Below are 16,688 nucleotides of genomic sequence, written 5' to 3' on the forward strand. Positions count from 1 at the left end.
AAGAACCTTCACTGGCTCCCTATCCGTTTTCGCATCCTGTTCAAACTTCTTCTACTAACCTATAAATGTATTCACTCTGCTGCTCCCCAGTATCTCTCCACACTCGTCCTTCCCTACACCCCTTCCCGTGCACTCCGCTCCATGGATAAATCCTTCTTATCTGTTCCCTTCTCCACTACTGCCAACTCCAGACTTCGCGCCTTCTGTCTCGCTGCACCCTACGCCTGGAATAAACTTCCTGAGCCCCTACGTCTTGCCCCATCCTTGGCCACCTTTAAATCTAGACTGAAAGCCCACCTCTTTAACATTGCTTTTGACTCGTAACCACTTGTAACCACTCGCCTCCACCTACCCTCCTCTCTTCCTTCCCGTTCACATTAATTGATTTGATTTGCTTACTTTATTTATTTTTTGTCTAATAGATTGTAAGCTCTTTGAGCAGGGACTGTCTTTCTTCTATGTTTGTGCAGCGCTGCGTACGCCTTGTAGCGCTATTGAAATGCTAAGTAGTAGTAGTAGTTCCCCAGGACCAAAGTCCACCACCCTAACCACTAGGCCACGCCTCCACAGAGTGATACAGAGGCAGTGTAATAATATATTCTCTATTTCTTTTCTACATAATCCTAATATTTGCTTTTTTTGGCCACTGCTGTACATGTCTATATTTTATTTATTTCTTGGGATTTATTAGCAGTCTTTATGAAGAGATTCACCCAAGGCAGTGTACAGGTTGACATAAAACTTACCTTTTTTTTAACATAATAGTAAATTGACCAAATCCACAGTTTTTCAAAATGCTTTAATTATACAGTAAACATCTTATGTTCTTGAATTGCACACCTCTAGCTGTATGTGATCAGAAAATGCAGCTACTGTACAATGTTTTTTTTCTTAGTGTGATGTTTTGGTTGAAGAATATGAAGAGATCATTGAAGACTGGTATAAAAACCACCAGGAGGAGGACCTGACCAGCTTTCTCTGTGCCAAACATGTGCTAAAGGAATCTGAGAAAGGTATAACTATTTCATTCTGCATAGTAACTTCCATATAAATATATCCCAATTTCTTGTACAGTCATTTATGGGAAGTTAAGTAATATCTGTTCTCCATGGCAGGATGAATCGGTTCCACTAGCGGGTGATAACATAGTAATATAGTAGCATTCGGCAGATAAAGATCAAAGTGGCTCATCCAGCCTGCCTGATAAGGTAGTTAAGTACATCAAGCCCAGCATCCTGTTTCCAACAGTGACCAATCCAGGTCACAAATACTGGGAGGAATATAGTAACATAGTAGATGATGGCAGAAAAAGACCTGCATGGTCCATCCAGTCTGCCCAACAAGATAACTCATATTTGCTGCTTTTTGTGTATACCCTACTTTGATTTGTACCTGTGCTCTTCAGGGCACAGACCGTATAAGTCTGCCCAGCACCAGCCCCGCCTCCCACCACCGGCTCTGGCACAGACCGTATAAGTCTGCCCTCCCCTATCCTAGCCTCCCAACCACCAGCCCCTCTTCCCCCCCACCGGCTCCGCCACCCAATTTCGGCTAAGCTTCTGAGGATCCATTCCTTCTGCACAGGATTCCTTTATGTATATCCCACGCATGTTTGAATTCCGTTACCGTTTTCCTCTCCACCACCTCCTGCGGGAGGGCATTCCAAGCATCCACCACTCTCTCTGTGAAAAAATACTTCCTGACATCTTTTTTGAGTCTGCCTCCCTTCAATCTCATTTCATGTCCTCTCGTTCTACCGCCTTCCCATCTCCGGAAAAGATTTGTTTGCGGATTAATACCTTTCAAATATTTGAATGTCTGTATCATGTCACCCCTATTCCTCCTTTCCTCCAGGGTATACATGTTCAGGTCAGCAAGTCTGTCCTCATACGTCTTAGAACGCAAATCCCATACCATTCTCGTAGCTTTTCTTTGCACCGCTTTTTTTTACATCCTTAGCAAGGTACGGCCTCCAAAACTGAACACAATACTCCAGGTGGGGCGTCACCAACTACTTACACAGGGGCATCAACACTTCCTTTCTTCTGCTGGTCACACCTCTCTCTATACAGCCTAGCAACCTTCTACTTACGGCCACCGCCTTGTCACACTGTTTTGTCGCCTTCAGTTCCTTGGATACTATTACCCCAAGATTCCTCCCCCTCCCCCCCCATTACATATCAGACTCTCACCACCTAACACATAAGTCTCTCGTGGGTTTCTACTCCCTAGGTGCATCACTTTGCATTTCTTTGCATTGAATTTTAACTGTCAAACCTTAGACCATTCTTCTAGCTTCCGCAGATCTTTTTTCATGTTTTCCACTCCCTCCCGGTGTCCACTCTGTTACAAATCTTAGTATCATCCGCAAATAGGCAAACTTTACCTTCTAACCCTTCGGCAATGTCACTCACAAATATATTGAACAGAATCAGCCCCAGCACCGATCCCTGAGGCACTCCACTACTCACCTTTCCCTCCGAGCGAACTCCATTTACCACCACCCTCTGTCGTCTGTCCGTCAACCAGTTCCTAATCCAGTTCACCACTTCGGGACCTCTCTTCAGCCCATCTAGTTTATTTAAGAGCCTCCTGTGGGGAACCGTGTCAAAAGCTTTGCTAAAATCTAAGTAGATTACGTCTATAGCATGTCGATGATTCAATTCTGCAGTTACCCAATCAAAGAATTCAATGAGATTCGTTTGGCACGATTTCCCTCTGGTAAAACCATGTTGTCTCGGATCTTGCAACTTATTGGTTTCCAGAAAATTCACTATCCTTTCCTTCAGCATCGCTTCCATTAATTTCCCAATAACCGAGGTGAGGCTTACCGGCCTGTAGTTTCCAGCTTCTTCTCTATCGCCACTTTTGTGAAGTATGTTCTTATGCTGCTGATGTCACTGACAGAATTCAGGTTTCTCTACCTCCACATGCTGGTAAGAAGGGATAACACTGTTGCTTACTAAAGAAAAGAAAATTATCAGATAAGATTAATTTCTCCTTCTTTGAACTTTGCACATGCTTGAAGTAGTGCAATTAAGATATCCTAATTTTTCATGTCTACAGGAGCACAGCAGCAGAGCAGGGCATTAATTCTCACAAGTGGGTAACACGGTGCCACGTTGCATAGTCCGGGCTTTATAACAAGCCATAAGAGCTTTTGTGGAGCACGAGACACACTCCCCGCGCATGCGCAGGTGCCTTCCCACCCACCGCTTGTGCGTGGCTACCGTAAAAAAAAATTTCCGTGATGAGGAGAAGACTCCATTTCTGACTTCTTCATGCCTGGTCTGAAGAGTTAGTTTTTTGGTGCCGTTTGTCGGTTTTTCAGCGGTTTTTCGCTGTGCCTTTTTGGACATTTGTTTTCCCTTCTCTTCCCATGCCTTTTTAGTTGATTTTGTCCAGTTTTTAAGTTTCCTTTTCAGTCCACTAGGCCGCATTTAGGCCTGGTCTCCGGTCAGGTCTTTCCCATTTTATTTCTTGGTGCCTTGCCCCATTTTTAAAGGCACCATCATGTCTTTTGATTTAGCATCAGAATTTTTTCCGTCCATGTCCTCTAAAGCTCCCAGTGGCTTTAAATGCTGTACCCAGTGTAATCGGTCAGTCTATGGCACGGACACCCATCTGCAGTTTCTAGGGCCCAGCCATAGCCCTGCTAATTATGTCCTTTGTCTTCATATGAAGAAAAGGACGCAGCTGTCCCGAGAGACTTAACAAGAAGATTTTTGGAGCCAAGTCCGGGTCGTTGGTGTCGGCATCAGCATCGAGGCCAGCTACGTCAAAGACCAGGAGCATTGGTCCCTATGGCTGCCTCGATACACTGGGAGCAGTAGTTTAAGTGAGTCTATACCTATCTTGATGCTGACTGCTGGACAGGGCCTTCGGGACCGGCCAGTGTCGGACCCGACCCCGAGGTGACATGAGGATTCAACATCGGCACTAAAGAGTTTCGACACTGAACTTCAGGCGAAGGCCAAGATGCATTAGCATCGGTCATCCTCATCAAGTGGTGCCGGGAGCACCAGGGCATCAAGGGCTCCCCCTCTATCCTGGAGCTGCCAGTCCGCCTGTCTCCAGGCACCCAGGACCCGACTCCTGTTTTGGCCCCATCTGTTCTGCAGCCTGTCTCGGAGTGGACACCCCAGTCTTTCCCAGTGTCAGCCCTCAACGAGTGTATCTGGACCTTGCTCCCTGAGCTGCTAGATGGCATCTTGCAGTGTTGTGCATCGATGTCAGAAGTGCTTGCTGTACAGCCCACTATGGCCCCACCTGGCCCTCAGGGTGCGGTGCGGCCCTGGTACTGACTGCCACCCAAGACGCTACCCCCTTAATGTCTGTTGAGGAAGCTTCGCCAGAGTCAAGGCGGGATACGACTCCTCGATGCCCCTTTCGGTGACATAGCTCCTCAAAGTCTAGGCAGGCTCGATCTCAACCCTTCCACAAGGAGTTTGACACCAATGAGAAATGCTCGTAGGAGACTGAGTAGGATCCATGGTACTTCTCAGATGAGTCCTATGGTATACCCTCTGAACCCTTCCCTCCACTTGAAAGGCTCCTCCATCAAGCCTTTTGTCCCATTCTTTTTGTAAAGGAAATTGCTGGGGTTATTCCATTTCATTTGGAAGCGGAGGACGAGCCCAGGGCTAAGATGCTCGAGGTCCTGGACTACACATCTCTTAGGGAGGCTGTGACTGTCCCTCTCCACAAATTACTTGAAGTATTCGATCAGAACTGGGAGTCCCCTCGGTTGGTCCCTGTTATGCCCAAGAAGATTGACACCCAGTACCGGATCCACAGTATACCTGTTTTTGATAGGCCTCAGTTTCCTCACAAGTCCATGGAGGTGGAGTCTGCTCTCAAAAGAGCCAGTCGTTCTGGAGATTATGCCTCGGCACCTCCAGGCAGAGAAGCTAGGACCTTGGACTCTTTTGAGAGAAAGATGTTCCAGGCCTCAATGCATGTGTCCCATATACAATCGTACCAGCTGTTTACGAGCATCTGCAGGACTCTGCGCAAGTTAATGGACTTGACAGACTGTTTCCCACTGGAGCAGTCCAAGAAAACACAAGGGCAAACGGTCTGCAAGCTCCAAGATGGAAAAGAAGCAGATCGCAAAAATAAAACAGTAATTTATTATTAAAACCTGAAGTTATATATACATAGCCCGACACAGGCCGTGTTTCATCCGACAGGGCTGCTTCAGGGGCTACAAAATAAATAATATGAAATAATATAAAACACTTGAAACAAACCACATATATTGTTTAAATATAAAATAATACCAAATAACAACATATAAAAAAATAATAAAATAATATATATCATCAATGACTACATATAAAAATGTATGTATAGATATCAAACTTAATTATAAATGCATTAAAAAAAAAAATATATATATATATATATATATAAACACATATGATACCAATATCCCATGATAAAATTAAAAATAAAAATAAATTCCAAAATATAATATATGTTATACCAAAGTCCCACAAACAGAATGATCACTTCTAAAAGATTGAAAGATATATTCTCTATGTATATTAGCCAAAATGATACAGGAACATTTCACTCAGGATATCTGTGCTCAACTATAAATACTATTAAATAACATTCAATAACTAAAACCAAATGAAAATTAAAATTGAAAGACACCCACCTATACAACAATCCTTTACTCACAAGTTTAATTGATAATATTGGATATGTGCTGAGATGAACTGAAATTTCCTTAAAAAATGAAAAAAATGATGAAAAAAATATTTTAAACAATGATGGATGAATGACAGAAATCACCAAATTAAATATTATATATATATATATATATATATATATATATATATATATATATATAAAAGAAGGATGAGTACTCACATACATAGGAGATCACCTTGATTAATTTAGAAAAACAGCTGTATCAGAGATGCCAAAAGAGTATTGACCTAAATGTAAAAATATATATATACTAGTAAAAAAAGGCCCGTTTCTGTTAGAAATGAAACGGGCGCTAGCAAGGTTTTCCTTGGAGTGTATGTTTCAGAAACAGCGTGTGTGAGAGATGGAGCGTGTGTGTCAGAGAGACAATGTGAGAGAGAGAGAGACAGAGTGTATGTGTTTGTGAGAGACAGTGTTTGTGTTTCTGTGTGACACTGTGTGAGAGAGAGGGACAAAGACAGTGAGTGTGAGAGTGTATGTGGCAGACAGAGAATGAGTGACTGCGTGTGTGGTGTGAGGAACCCCCTCACCCCCTCCCTCTCCCCTGCCCCCTTGCAGCCAGGCATGTGCAGCGACCCTCCTCTCCCCGTGTTCCCCCTGCAGCCACCCATGCCCATCAACCCTCCTCTCCCCCTGCTGCGTCCTTCCTGTCTCCCCTGCTCCCCCTGCAGCCACCCATGTGGTCTCAGGCCCCCCCCCCTCAGCATCTCTCCTGTCCCCCTGCAGGCCCGCTTGTGCAGCATCCTTCCTCTATCCCCTGTCCCCCCTGCAGCCAGCCATGTCCAGCGACCCTTCTGTCCCCCTGCCCCCCCTGCAGCTACCCATGTCCAGCGACCCGCCTCTCCTGTGCAGCCACCCATGTCTGAGGACACTCCTCTCCTTTTTCCCTGTTCCTCCCCTGTGGCCAGCCATGTCCATCGACCCACCTGTCCCCCCTGATGACCACCAACCCTTCTGTCCCCCTGCCCGCCCTGCAGTGTCCGTTCTGTATCCCCTGTCCCCCTTGCAGGCACCCATGTGGTGTGTGGAGCCCCATCCCTATCTCCCTGTTCCCTGCCCCCCCTGCAGCCACCCATGTGCAGTGACCCCCCCTTCCCCCCCAGCCGGCGCAGCACCCAAAGAAAGCCCCTTGTCCCCCCCTTCACGCATCGCCCGACCCCCCACCACATCACCAAGCCCCTCCCCCCCTCATCTACCCCTTCGCCACCCGCAACCGCTAATACAAACTGTGTCCGGTGGCTGCTGCTTCTGCTATTCAGCAGCAGCAGCCCGTACATAAAGAAAACCCCCCAAAAAATCCTCCTAAAACGCACCTCCATTGAGAAGCATCTTACATTGGCTGAAGTCTCAGCATGCGCTCCTCCTCTCCCCTCTGACGTTGAGGGGAGAGGAGGAGCGGCTGCAGAGACGTCAGCCAATGTGAGATGGTTCTCCACGGAGGTGCGTTTTAGGAGGTTGTTTTTTTGTTTGTTTGTTTGTTTTCTTTATGTACGGGCTGCTGCTGCTGAATAGAAGCAGCAGCAGCCGCCGGACAGAGTTTGTATTAGCGGTCGCGGGTGGCAAGGCAGTCGATGTGGGGGGGGGGGGCTTGGTGAAGCGGCAGGGGAGGGGTTGGGTGATGCGGCGAGGAGGGAAGGGGGATAGGGGCTTTCTGATGCCCCGTTGCACGGGTTGTTGTGGCGATGCGGCAGGGGGGCACTTAGAGGTGCACCGTCGAGGCTGTTTGTGTGTGTGTGTGTTTGTGTATGCGTTTGTGTGTGTTTGTTTGTGTGTGTGTGGGGGGGGGGGGGGGGTTGCGGGTGGCTTTTGTGGTCGTGTGGTTGGGGAGTTTTCCAGCAGTCTGTAGCGATTCCTAGGCAGGGGGAGGAGTACGGAAACACTCCCCCTTGCCTGGGTCGTTGTTTGTTGGAGGGGGTTGCCAGTTGGGAGGGGTGCCTTTATGGATCCCTTTACTCTCTGTGTTCCGCCCTCGAGGGCGGGGCAGAGAGACATGGTGAGTTGGATGGCTTCACCACCATGAACTTACGAACTGTTTAGGGATTTTGCAGATGGCTTCAGCAGGTTGTCTTCAGAATGTTGAGGTAGCGTTTTATGTACAGATGGGGCGTGGCTGAGGGCGGGTCTATGAGTGAGGGTGACTGGTCCTAGCCTATGAAGACTACAGGATTTTTGTGCTTCTCTGCCTTGGAGTGAGCTTCAGAATGTTCAAGGTGGGATTTATTAATATAGATAATATATATGTATCATGTATACCAAAAAGAGGTGCTAACATCATCATTATATATCTGTCAGATGTGATACATCAACAGAGGAAAAAGCTGTGGTGAAGTCACTAGGCAGCCTATAGCTTTCTTAGGTGTTGAAGAGTAAACATTCTATTTCCACAGCTAAGGGGAACTGGTAGTGTAAGAGAGTTATCCTGCACCACTACACATATATTATATATATTTACATTTAGGTCAATACTCTTTTGGCATCTCTGATACAGCTGTTTTTCTAAATTAATCAAGGTGATCTCCTATGTATGTGAGTACTCATCCTTCTTTTTTTTATATATATATATATATATAATATTTAATTTGGTGATTTCTGTCATTCATCCATCATTGTTTAAAATATTTTTTTCATCATTTTTTCATTTTTTAAGGAAATTTCAGTTCATCTCAGCACATATCCAATATTATCAATTAAACTTGTGAGTAAAGGATTGTTGTATAGGTGGGTGTCTTTCAATTTTAATTTTCATTTGGTTTTAGTTATTGAATGTTATTTAATAGTATTTATAGTTGAGCACAGATATCCTGAGTGAAATGTTCCTGTATCATTTTGGCTAATATACATAGAGAATATATCTTTCAATCTTTTAGAAGTGATCATTCTGTTTGTGGGACTTTGGTATAACATATATTATATTTGGAATTTATTTTTATTTTTAATTTTATCATGGGATATTGGTATCATATGTGTTTATATATATATATATATATTTTTTTTTTTTTTTAATGCATTTATAATTAAGTTTGATATCTATACATACATTTTTATATGTAGTCATTGATGATATATATTATTTTATTATTTTTTTATATGTTGTTATTTGGTATTATTTTATATTTAAACAATATATGTGGTTTGTTTCAAGTGTTTTATATTTATTTTGTAGCCCCTGAAGCAGCTCTGTCGGGCGAAACACGGCCTGTGTCGGGCTATTTATGTATATATAACTTCAGGTTTTAATAATAAATTACTGTATTATTTTTGCGATCTGCTTCGTTTGTTTCCCACTGGAGCAGGCCAAGTCAGTGTGCCAGTTGGCCAAGCAGCCAGTGGCGTTACTAGGGGGGCTGACACCCGGGGCGGATCGCCGAGTGCCCCCCCCCGGCGAAACGCAACTATCCCCCCTCCCTTTACTCTGCTATCCCAATCCCTGGTGGTCTAGAGGTACCTCTTCGGGGCAGGAAAGAGCCCCCTCTTTCCTGGCCGGAGCTGCTAGCTGCCCTGCATCCTCCTGTCCTGTGGTGAGTCCGGCTCTCGGCGTTTCAAAATGACCGCCAAGAGTTGACGCAGCCTCGCGAGACCTCAACTCTGGGCGGCCATTTTGAAACGCCAAGAGCCGGACTCACCACAGGACAGAAGGATGCAGGGCAGCTAGCAGCTCCGGGCAGGAAAGAGGGGGCTCTTTCCTGCCCCGAAGAGGTACCTCTAGACCACCAGGGATTGAGATAGCAGAGTAAGGGGAGGGGGGGGAGAGATGACGGGGGGAGGTGAGGGCGTGGAAGGGGCGGGACAGGGGACGAGAAAGGGGCAGCTCCTCCCAGCGAAACGACACCCCCCCCCCCCCGGTGCATCTTTACCTGCTGGGGGGGGGGGGGGGTGGCGGCGCGCGTCTGTCAGTAACGCTCGTTCCTTGCTCCCTCTGCCTCCTTACAGGAAATAACCCGTTCCGGGGCCAGAGGGAGCAGAGAACGAGAGTTGCCGACAGACGCGCGGCACCCCCCCAGCTGCGTGCACCCGGGACGGACCGCCCCCCCCTTAGTACGCTACTGCAAGCAGCAGAAGGCATTTTGAAAATTTTTGACTAGGGGAATCTATGACACTTTTGACATGGCTTCCAGAATCTCTGCTCAAAGTAGCAATGTGCAGACTGTCATGGCTGCATGTTTCTGACTTGGAGCAGTCAGTTCATCAGAGGTTGGCGGATGCCCCATGCTGGGGGGATAAGCTTTTTAGAGAGAAGGTTGAGGAGGTCGCTGACCAAATCAAAAAGTATACTGATACTATCTCTTCTCTCTCCCGGGCATTTGCTGCACCAGCCTCCTCAGCTAGGAGGTCTTTTGGCAAGTTAAAGAGGGGTGCCTACTCACAGAGAGGTAGGTATGTCACTTCTCACCAGCATGTTCGTTCTTGTCAACAGTGTGCGCCTAAGGCCCCTGCTGCTCCCCAGCCTAAACAAGGGGCAAGCTTTTGAGTGGCTCCAGCAGAGCATAGCCGCTGTCAGTGTCTGTACCAATTGACCTGCTAGTCGGGGGGAAGCTGAAGTTTTTTCACGAAAGGTGGCCCCTTATCACCTCTGAATGGTGGGTTCTCCAAATAGTCTGTCTCGGATACGCACTAAATTGACTTTAAAAACCTCCAAATTGTCCACCAAGAGTTCATTACATCAGCTCTCAGCATAAGCAGGTACTTGCAGAGGAACTCTCCACCCTTGTACAGACCCATGCGGTTGAACCTGTTCCACCAGGGAAAGAAGGGCAGGAATTCTATTCAAGGTACTTCCTCGTGCAAAATAAGACGGGGGATGCACCCCATCCTAGACCTAGGGGCCCTGAACAAATTCCTGGTCAAAGAAAAGTTCAATATGGTTTCCCTGGGCACCCTTTGCCCCATGATTCAGGAAAACAATTGGCTATGTACTTAAAGGATGCATATAATCACATCCTGATTCTTCCAGCCCACCGGAAGTATCTTTGGTTTCGGCTGGGAACACATCACTACCTGTACTGCACGTTGCCTTTTGGCCTCACGTGAGCTCCCAGGTTCTTTATCAGATATCTAGTGGTAGTCGCAGAGTCGCTACACAGACTGGGAGTCCATGTGTTCCCTTACCTCGACGATTGCCTGGTGAAGAGCACATCGGAGGACGGTGCTTGGGAGTCCATGAGGAGAACTATTCAGGTGCTTAGAACTACTAGGTTTGTTATAAACTACCCCAAGTCCCACCTTCACCCTGTACAACAATTGGAATTCATTGGAGCCCTGTTCGATATGCAGAATGTTCAAGCCTTCCTCTCAGGTTAGAGGGCAGACACTTTAGTTGCATTGGCCTCTCAGGTTTGAGCCTGTCAGCAAGTCATGGCTTGGCAGATGTCTAGGTTGTATGGCTTCCACAGTTTATGTAACACCCGTGACACACCTCTACATCAGATCAGCCCAATGGGACCCTAGCTTCTCAGTGGTACCAAGCTACGGAAGAGCTGGAAGATGTCATCTGAGTGTCTCCAGACCTTGTTCACACTCTGCTGTAGTGGACTGTTTGATTCAGTTTGACCCTGGGACTTCCATTCCAAATTCCTCAGCCACAAAAAGTGCTGATGACTGATGGATCTCTCCTTGCTTTGGGAGCTCATGTAGATGGATTTCACACTCAGGCTGCATGGTCCCTCCAGGAAATGGTCTTCAGATCGATCTTCTGGAGCTCCAGGCAATCTGGAACACTCTTTCAGAGATCGGCTGGCCAACCAAATTGTGCTCATTCAAACAGACAACCAGGTTGCAATGTATTAAACCAACAAGCAGGGAGGCACAGGATCACACCCTTTGTCAGGAGGCCATCCGGATGTGGTACTGGGCTCGCCATCACGGCATGTTCCTCCGAGCCACTTATCTGGCAGGCAAAAACAACCGTATGGCCGACAGACTGAGCAGGTTAAACAACCGCATGAGTGGTCTCTCAGTATGGGCATTGCCCGGAGATCTTCCGAGAGTGGGGCATCCCCTTGGTGGATCTCTTTGCCACTCAACTGAATCACAAAGTCCCTCTGTTCTGCTCCAGGCTTCAGACCCACGACAGAATAGCATCAGATGCCTTCCTCCTGCATTGGGGGTCAGGTATGCGTATCCTCCCATTCCTCTTGTGCAGAAGACTCTGCTGAAACTCAAGCAAGACCATGGGACCATAATCGCACTTTACTGGCCTCAGCAGATTTGGTTCCCTCTTCTTCTGGAGTTATCCTCCGAAGAACCGTGGAGATTGGAGTGTTTTCCAACCCTCAATGCGTAACTAGGGATCTCTTCTACATCCCAGTCTTCAGTCTCTGGCCTGGATGTTGAGAGAGTAGAATTTGCTTCTCTCGGTCTGTCGGTGGATGTTTCCCAAGAGTTGTTATTCTTTAAAATGGAGGAGGTTTGCCATCTGGTGTGAGGGCAAGACCCTAGATCCTGTTTACTGTACTACACAGTCCCTGCTTGAATACCTTCTGCATCTTTCTGAGTCTGGTCTTAAGGGTTCACCTAAGTGCAATTAGTTCTTATCAACTTGTAGAGGGTAAATCCATCTCTGGACAGCCTCTAGTTGGTCGCTTCATTAGAGGTTTGCTTTTGTCAAAGAGCTCTGTCAAGCCTCCTCTTGTTTCATGGGACCTCAATGTTATTCTCATCCATGTGATGAAAGCTCCTTTTGAGCCACTGAATTCCTGCCATCTGAAGTACTTGACCTGTAAGGTCATTTTCTTGGTGGCTGTTACTTCAGCTTCTAGGGTCATTGAGCTTCAGGCTTTAGTAGTGGATGCACCTTATACTAAGTTTCATCACAACAGAGTAGTCCTCTGCACGCACCCTAAGTTCATGCCAAAGGTAGTGGGAGTTCCATCTGAATAAGTTGATTGTCTTGCCAGTATTCTTCCCCTGACCTTGTGCCCATCTTGGCGAGAGCACCTTGCATACCTTGGACTGCAAGCGAGCATTGGCCTACTATGTGGAGCGGACAAGGCCCCACAGACTGTCCACCCAGCTTTTTGTTTCTTTTGATCCCAACAGGATGGGGGTCACCATCGAGAAATGCACAATCTCTTATTGGCTGGCAGGTTGCAGCAGGCTGGACTGACACTGGAGGATCATGTCAAGGTTCATAATGTCAGAACCATGGTTGCGTCGATAGCCCCCTTGTGGTCAGCCTCCATTGAAGAAATTTGCAAGGCTTAAATGTGGTCTTCAGTCCACACATTCACATCTCATTACTGCCTTGAGTAGGATACCCGATGCGATAGTCTGTTTGGGCAGACAGTCTTGCAGAATCTGGTTGGTGTCGTGAATCCAACTCCAGCCCCCCTAGGCCCGTTTTATTCTGTTCCAGGCTACACACACACTCGGTTTGTATATAGTTTCAGGTTGATCTGAGTTATGTGCTTGCTATTGTGAGGTCCAGTTGACCAATGTTTGTTGTTTTCTGTGAGCCTGGATGCAAGGGATACCCCACTTGTGAGAATGAATGCCCTGCTTGTCCTTGGAGAAAGCGAAGTTACTTACATGTAGCAGGTATTCTCCGAGGACAGCAGGGCTTATATTCTCACAAACCCTCCCACCTCCCCTAGGAGTTGTCTCCTATTTTTATTTTTTCTTGCTGTAGTATTTAACTGCGGTAGCCGCACACGAGCTGGAAGGCACCTGCGCATGCACGGTGGAACGTGTCTCATGCTCCACAAAAGCCTGGACTGAGCAACGCGGTGCTGCATTACCCACTCGTGAGAATATAAGCCCTGCTGTCCTTGGAGAATACCTGCTACAGGTAAGTAACTTCGCTGAAGCTGAGCAGTGTTTCATACATCTCTTCATGACAATCAACTCTATCTGTCCAGAAAGTTTAGTCCTTGCACTAAGTTTAGTCCTTGTACTGCACTAATCTCCTTCCTGTTTGGGGGAAAAATCCAATTTAAAAAAAAATGGAAAATTGGGGCCTTCTGTGTAACATATTTTGATCTGTATGTTTTATTTTGGTTTTCATAGGCTGCCTGACTGAATCATGGCAAGGCAAGAAAGGTGACTTGGCCTCTGTGGATGAGAAGAAGAAAAAGAATAAAAAGAGAGACCAAGAGGGAGAGACTACAGGAAACAGGGCAACCAAGAAAGCAAAAGTTGGGAAGGCAGAAGACAGTGTGGTTAGGGCAGAGACCTTGAAAGAAGATGTGCAGAAGAAAGTGCCTCTCCTCCATGACCCCAATGATGAGCTATAAAAAGGGAAAAGGGAACTGCTCACAAGATCATGTGACCCAGCATTGCAACCTTTGCTTTGTGCGCTGTCTAATCGCTCTTCGGAATAAGTAGCCAGGCAGCTACAGTGAAGTAGTTGTGTGGTGACGTAATCCCTTCTGCAGAGCGTGTCCTGCCATCCTCCGCGTTGTGCACTAAAAAAGTTCATTCCCACGTGGCAGGCAGCGCTGTGGATATTTCTTCCAGCTTTTAAGTTTGTAACATCAAGTAAGAGATTTTATGTGGGTTTAAAGATGGAAATTATGTGCTCATGTGCCGAGAGGAAGACAGCTGGGCGAACTGATCTTTGTGTTGTCATTAATACATGACCGTCTTCATTTTTAAAATTTTGCTGGTCCCAAAAATGACGTTGGACAGTATGTTGGGGAAAAGCTTCTTTTGTCACTTAGGTTGTGTGCGATCTCATGGCTTTACTTTTTACTGCTTTAGAACAGTTTCTTCCTAGTACATGTGCTTGGATAGAATGTAAGGAGAGAAATCAAAAGCCTAAAGCCAAGACCACCTTCCTTTCTAGCATTTCTAACCCTTGACTGACTCGCTTGCTGTTTAGCCAGGAAGACTGGTTTCATAAATCAGCATTTCCCCGTCAGGTTCTTGACTTATGCTGGCTCTGAGCTTCTGTGTTACCAGCCAGGAACCACTGCTCTTTCTGTGGCTCTGTTTACAATACTTTCAGTTCCTGTCTAACTAGTTAATGGTTAAGAGAGTTGGTTTTGTTTTCAATTACATGCACCTTTAGTCTTCTCAGTAACTTTTGCTCTGTATTTCCCTCCCTGAAAAAGGAAGGCAAAACAATCCATGTGCCATAATCCTTTTTGTGTTTTCTCTTAATTGACTGCTGCACTGTAACATTTCCGCTTAAAGGCTCTGTGAATCTCTCCCCCCTCCCCCCCTTCTTATTTCTGGGATTCAGCATTTGGATATGGCAGCAGCTAACAGATGACCAGTAATGGCCACTGTCTGACGTTAGGTAAATAAATCCTAACAAATAAATACATTAGAACATTGGCCTGACCCTCCTTGGCACCCTTATTTCATATCCTGGGATTATTCCCTGCGTTACATTGTTCATATCTCCTAACTCGTCAGATTCTTTCTCAGTATGTTTCATGTAGCTGAGGTTTCTCTGTATTTAACAGTATTTCTATTGTTTTTGTAATATTGGAAGTTTGGGCGAGTAGACTCCTGTTCTCTTAGGATGACATTGCTACCGCCCATGCTGATGTACTGTATGGCTCTCTCGTGGTTTCTGAAATAATTACATAAGAACAGAAGATGCACCATCCTAGGTCAGATCCAAAGCTTAGTAAATCCCAGCGTTCTATTTCCAAAAGTGGCCAATCTGGATCACAAGCACCTGGCAAAGATCCTGAGAAGTACATCTATGCATTGTTGTTCACGCAGAGAGAAGTGCTGCTTTATCCAGGTCTACATGGTTAATAATGGCTTATGGACGTTTCCAGACCCTTTTTAAACCTACATCTTCCACAGCTTACTTTTACATTGAGTGAAAAAGAAATACAATGCTGTCTCTAATTTGTTTTAAATGTACTACCACTTGCCTTTGTATGCTTTACCCTTTCCAGTCCACACATGATTTTAAGATGCTTCTTGTTCTCTTTTCCATATCCACACTTTCCTCATGAGAGATCCATTCATCACTATCATTCTGGTTGCCCTTCTTTGAATCTTTTCTATTTCCACTGTATCTTTTTTTTTGAGATGAGCTGTATGAACAGGTACTGGGGTGGATTTTTAATTAATTGGTATAATAAAACAGTATAGGCAGTGAGGTGACAGGATTTATTCTTTTAGATGGAATTTAACAGCCAGTTAATAGATAAACATGAGCTAAGCTGCTGGCAATTAATGAGAACATGTCTTGCTGGTCTCGGATGAGGCTCAGAATTCAAAACAAGAAATCAATTGTACCATCCATGACTGGGATGTTCCCAGATCAGCAAGATGATGGTCACTTCCTGACTACTGGGGAACAGCGGTGGGTAAACAGATAAACACACGACTAACTAAATGAAATGTCCGTTTATTATTTACGCTATAGTATCCATTCACATCTTTAGTACATTCTCTATTACAACAGGGCCTTTCTTCTGTTGAATTAGGTGGAATCATTCTTACCCCTATTCTTAAGTGGTTTAATTTAGATCCTACGCTTCCAATTCATTTTAGACCGGTGGCTAAACTCCTACAGGCTCTTGTGGCCTCTCAATTAACTTTTTATTTGGATATAAACAGTTGTAAGTTCATTACATTTTCATTTCGATCTTACATTCCCTAGTTTCAAATGCTAGGTCTTTTCTGGCCAGAGGTACAGCTCTCATCCTACTCTAATTTGATCTCACAGCTGCATTCAATACAGTGAATTATGATATTCTTATTTTTATGCTGAATTCTTTTGGAATTTCTGACCGTGTTTTACAATGGTTTAAAGAATTTCTGTCTAATAGACATTATGGGCTAGACTCTATATATGGCATCTAAAAAATCCACGCAGTAAATATTTTTGCCTAAGCATATTCTAGAAGGGATGCCTAGATTTAGGCATGGTATATAGAATACACTTAGTTAATATCCCAATGCAACTACGTGCATCCATTTACACTAATAAAAAATAGCATTATTCCCAGTACGTAGATTTATGCACACTGGGCCACATTCTATAGCGACGCATGCAAATTTTG

At 45.5% G+C, this 16,688-nt stretch overlaps 1 protein-coding gene across 1 annotated transcript in view; it reads left to right on the forward strand.

Moving 5' to 3' along the window:
• The window catches only part of CNPY3 (canopy FGF signaling regulator 3), a 35,801-nt gene extending 19,900 nt beyond the window's left edge, over positions 1-15,901 (forward strand). The window contains exons 5-6 of the mRNA XM_030195680.1: positions 896-1,013; positions 13,723-15,901. Of these exons, the coding sequence (XP_030051540.1) occupies positions 896-1,013; positions 13,723-13,949 (345 nt within the window). The 3' untranslated portion in view covers positions 13,950-15,901. The remainder of the gene's footprint in view (positions 1-895; positions 1,014-13,722) is intronic.
• The last annotated feature ends 787 nt before the right edge of the window (positions 15,902-16,688 follow it).

This window comes from Microcaecilia unicolor, chromosome 3 (assembly GCF_901765095.1).
Source record: "Microcaecilia unicolor chromosome 3, aMicUni1.1, whole genome shotgun sequence".
In the NCBI taxonomy this organism is placed as follows: Eukaryota; Metazoa; Chordata; class Amphibia; order Gymnophiona; family Siphonopidae; genus Microcaecilia; species Microcaecilia unicolor.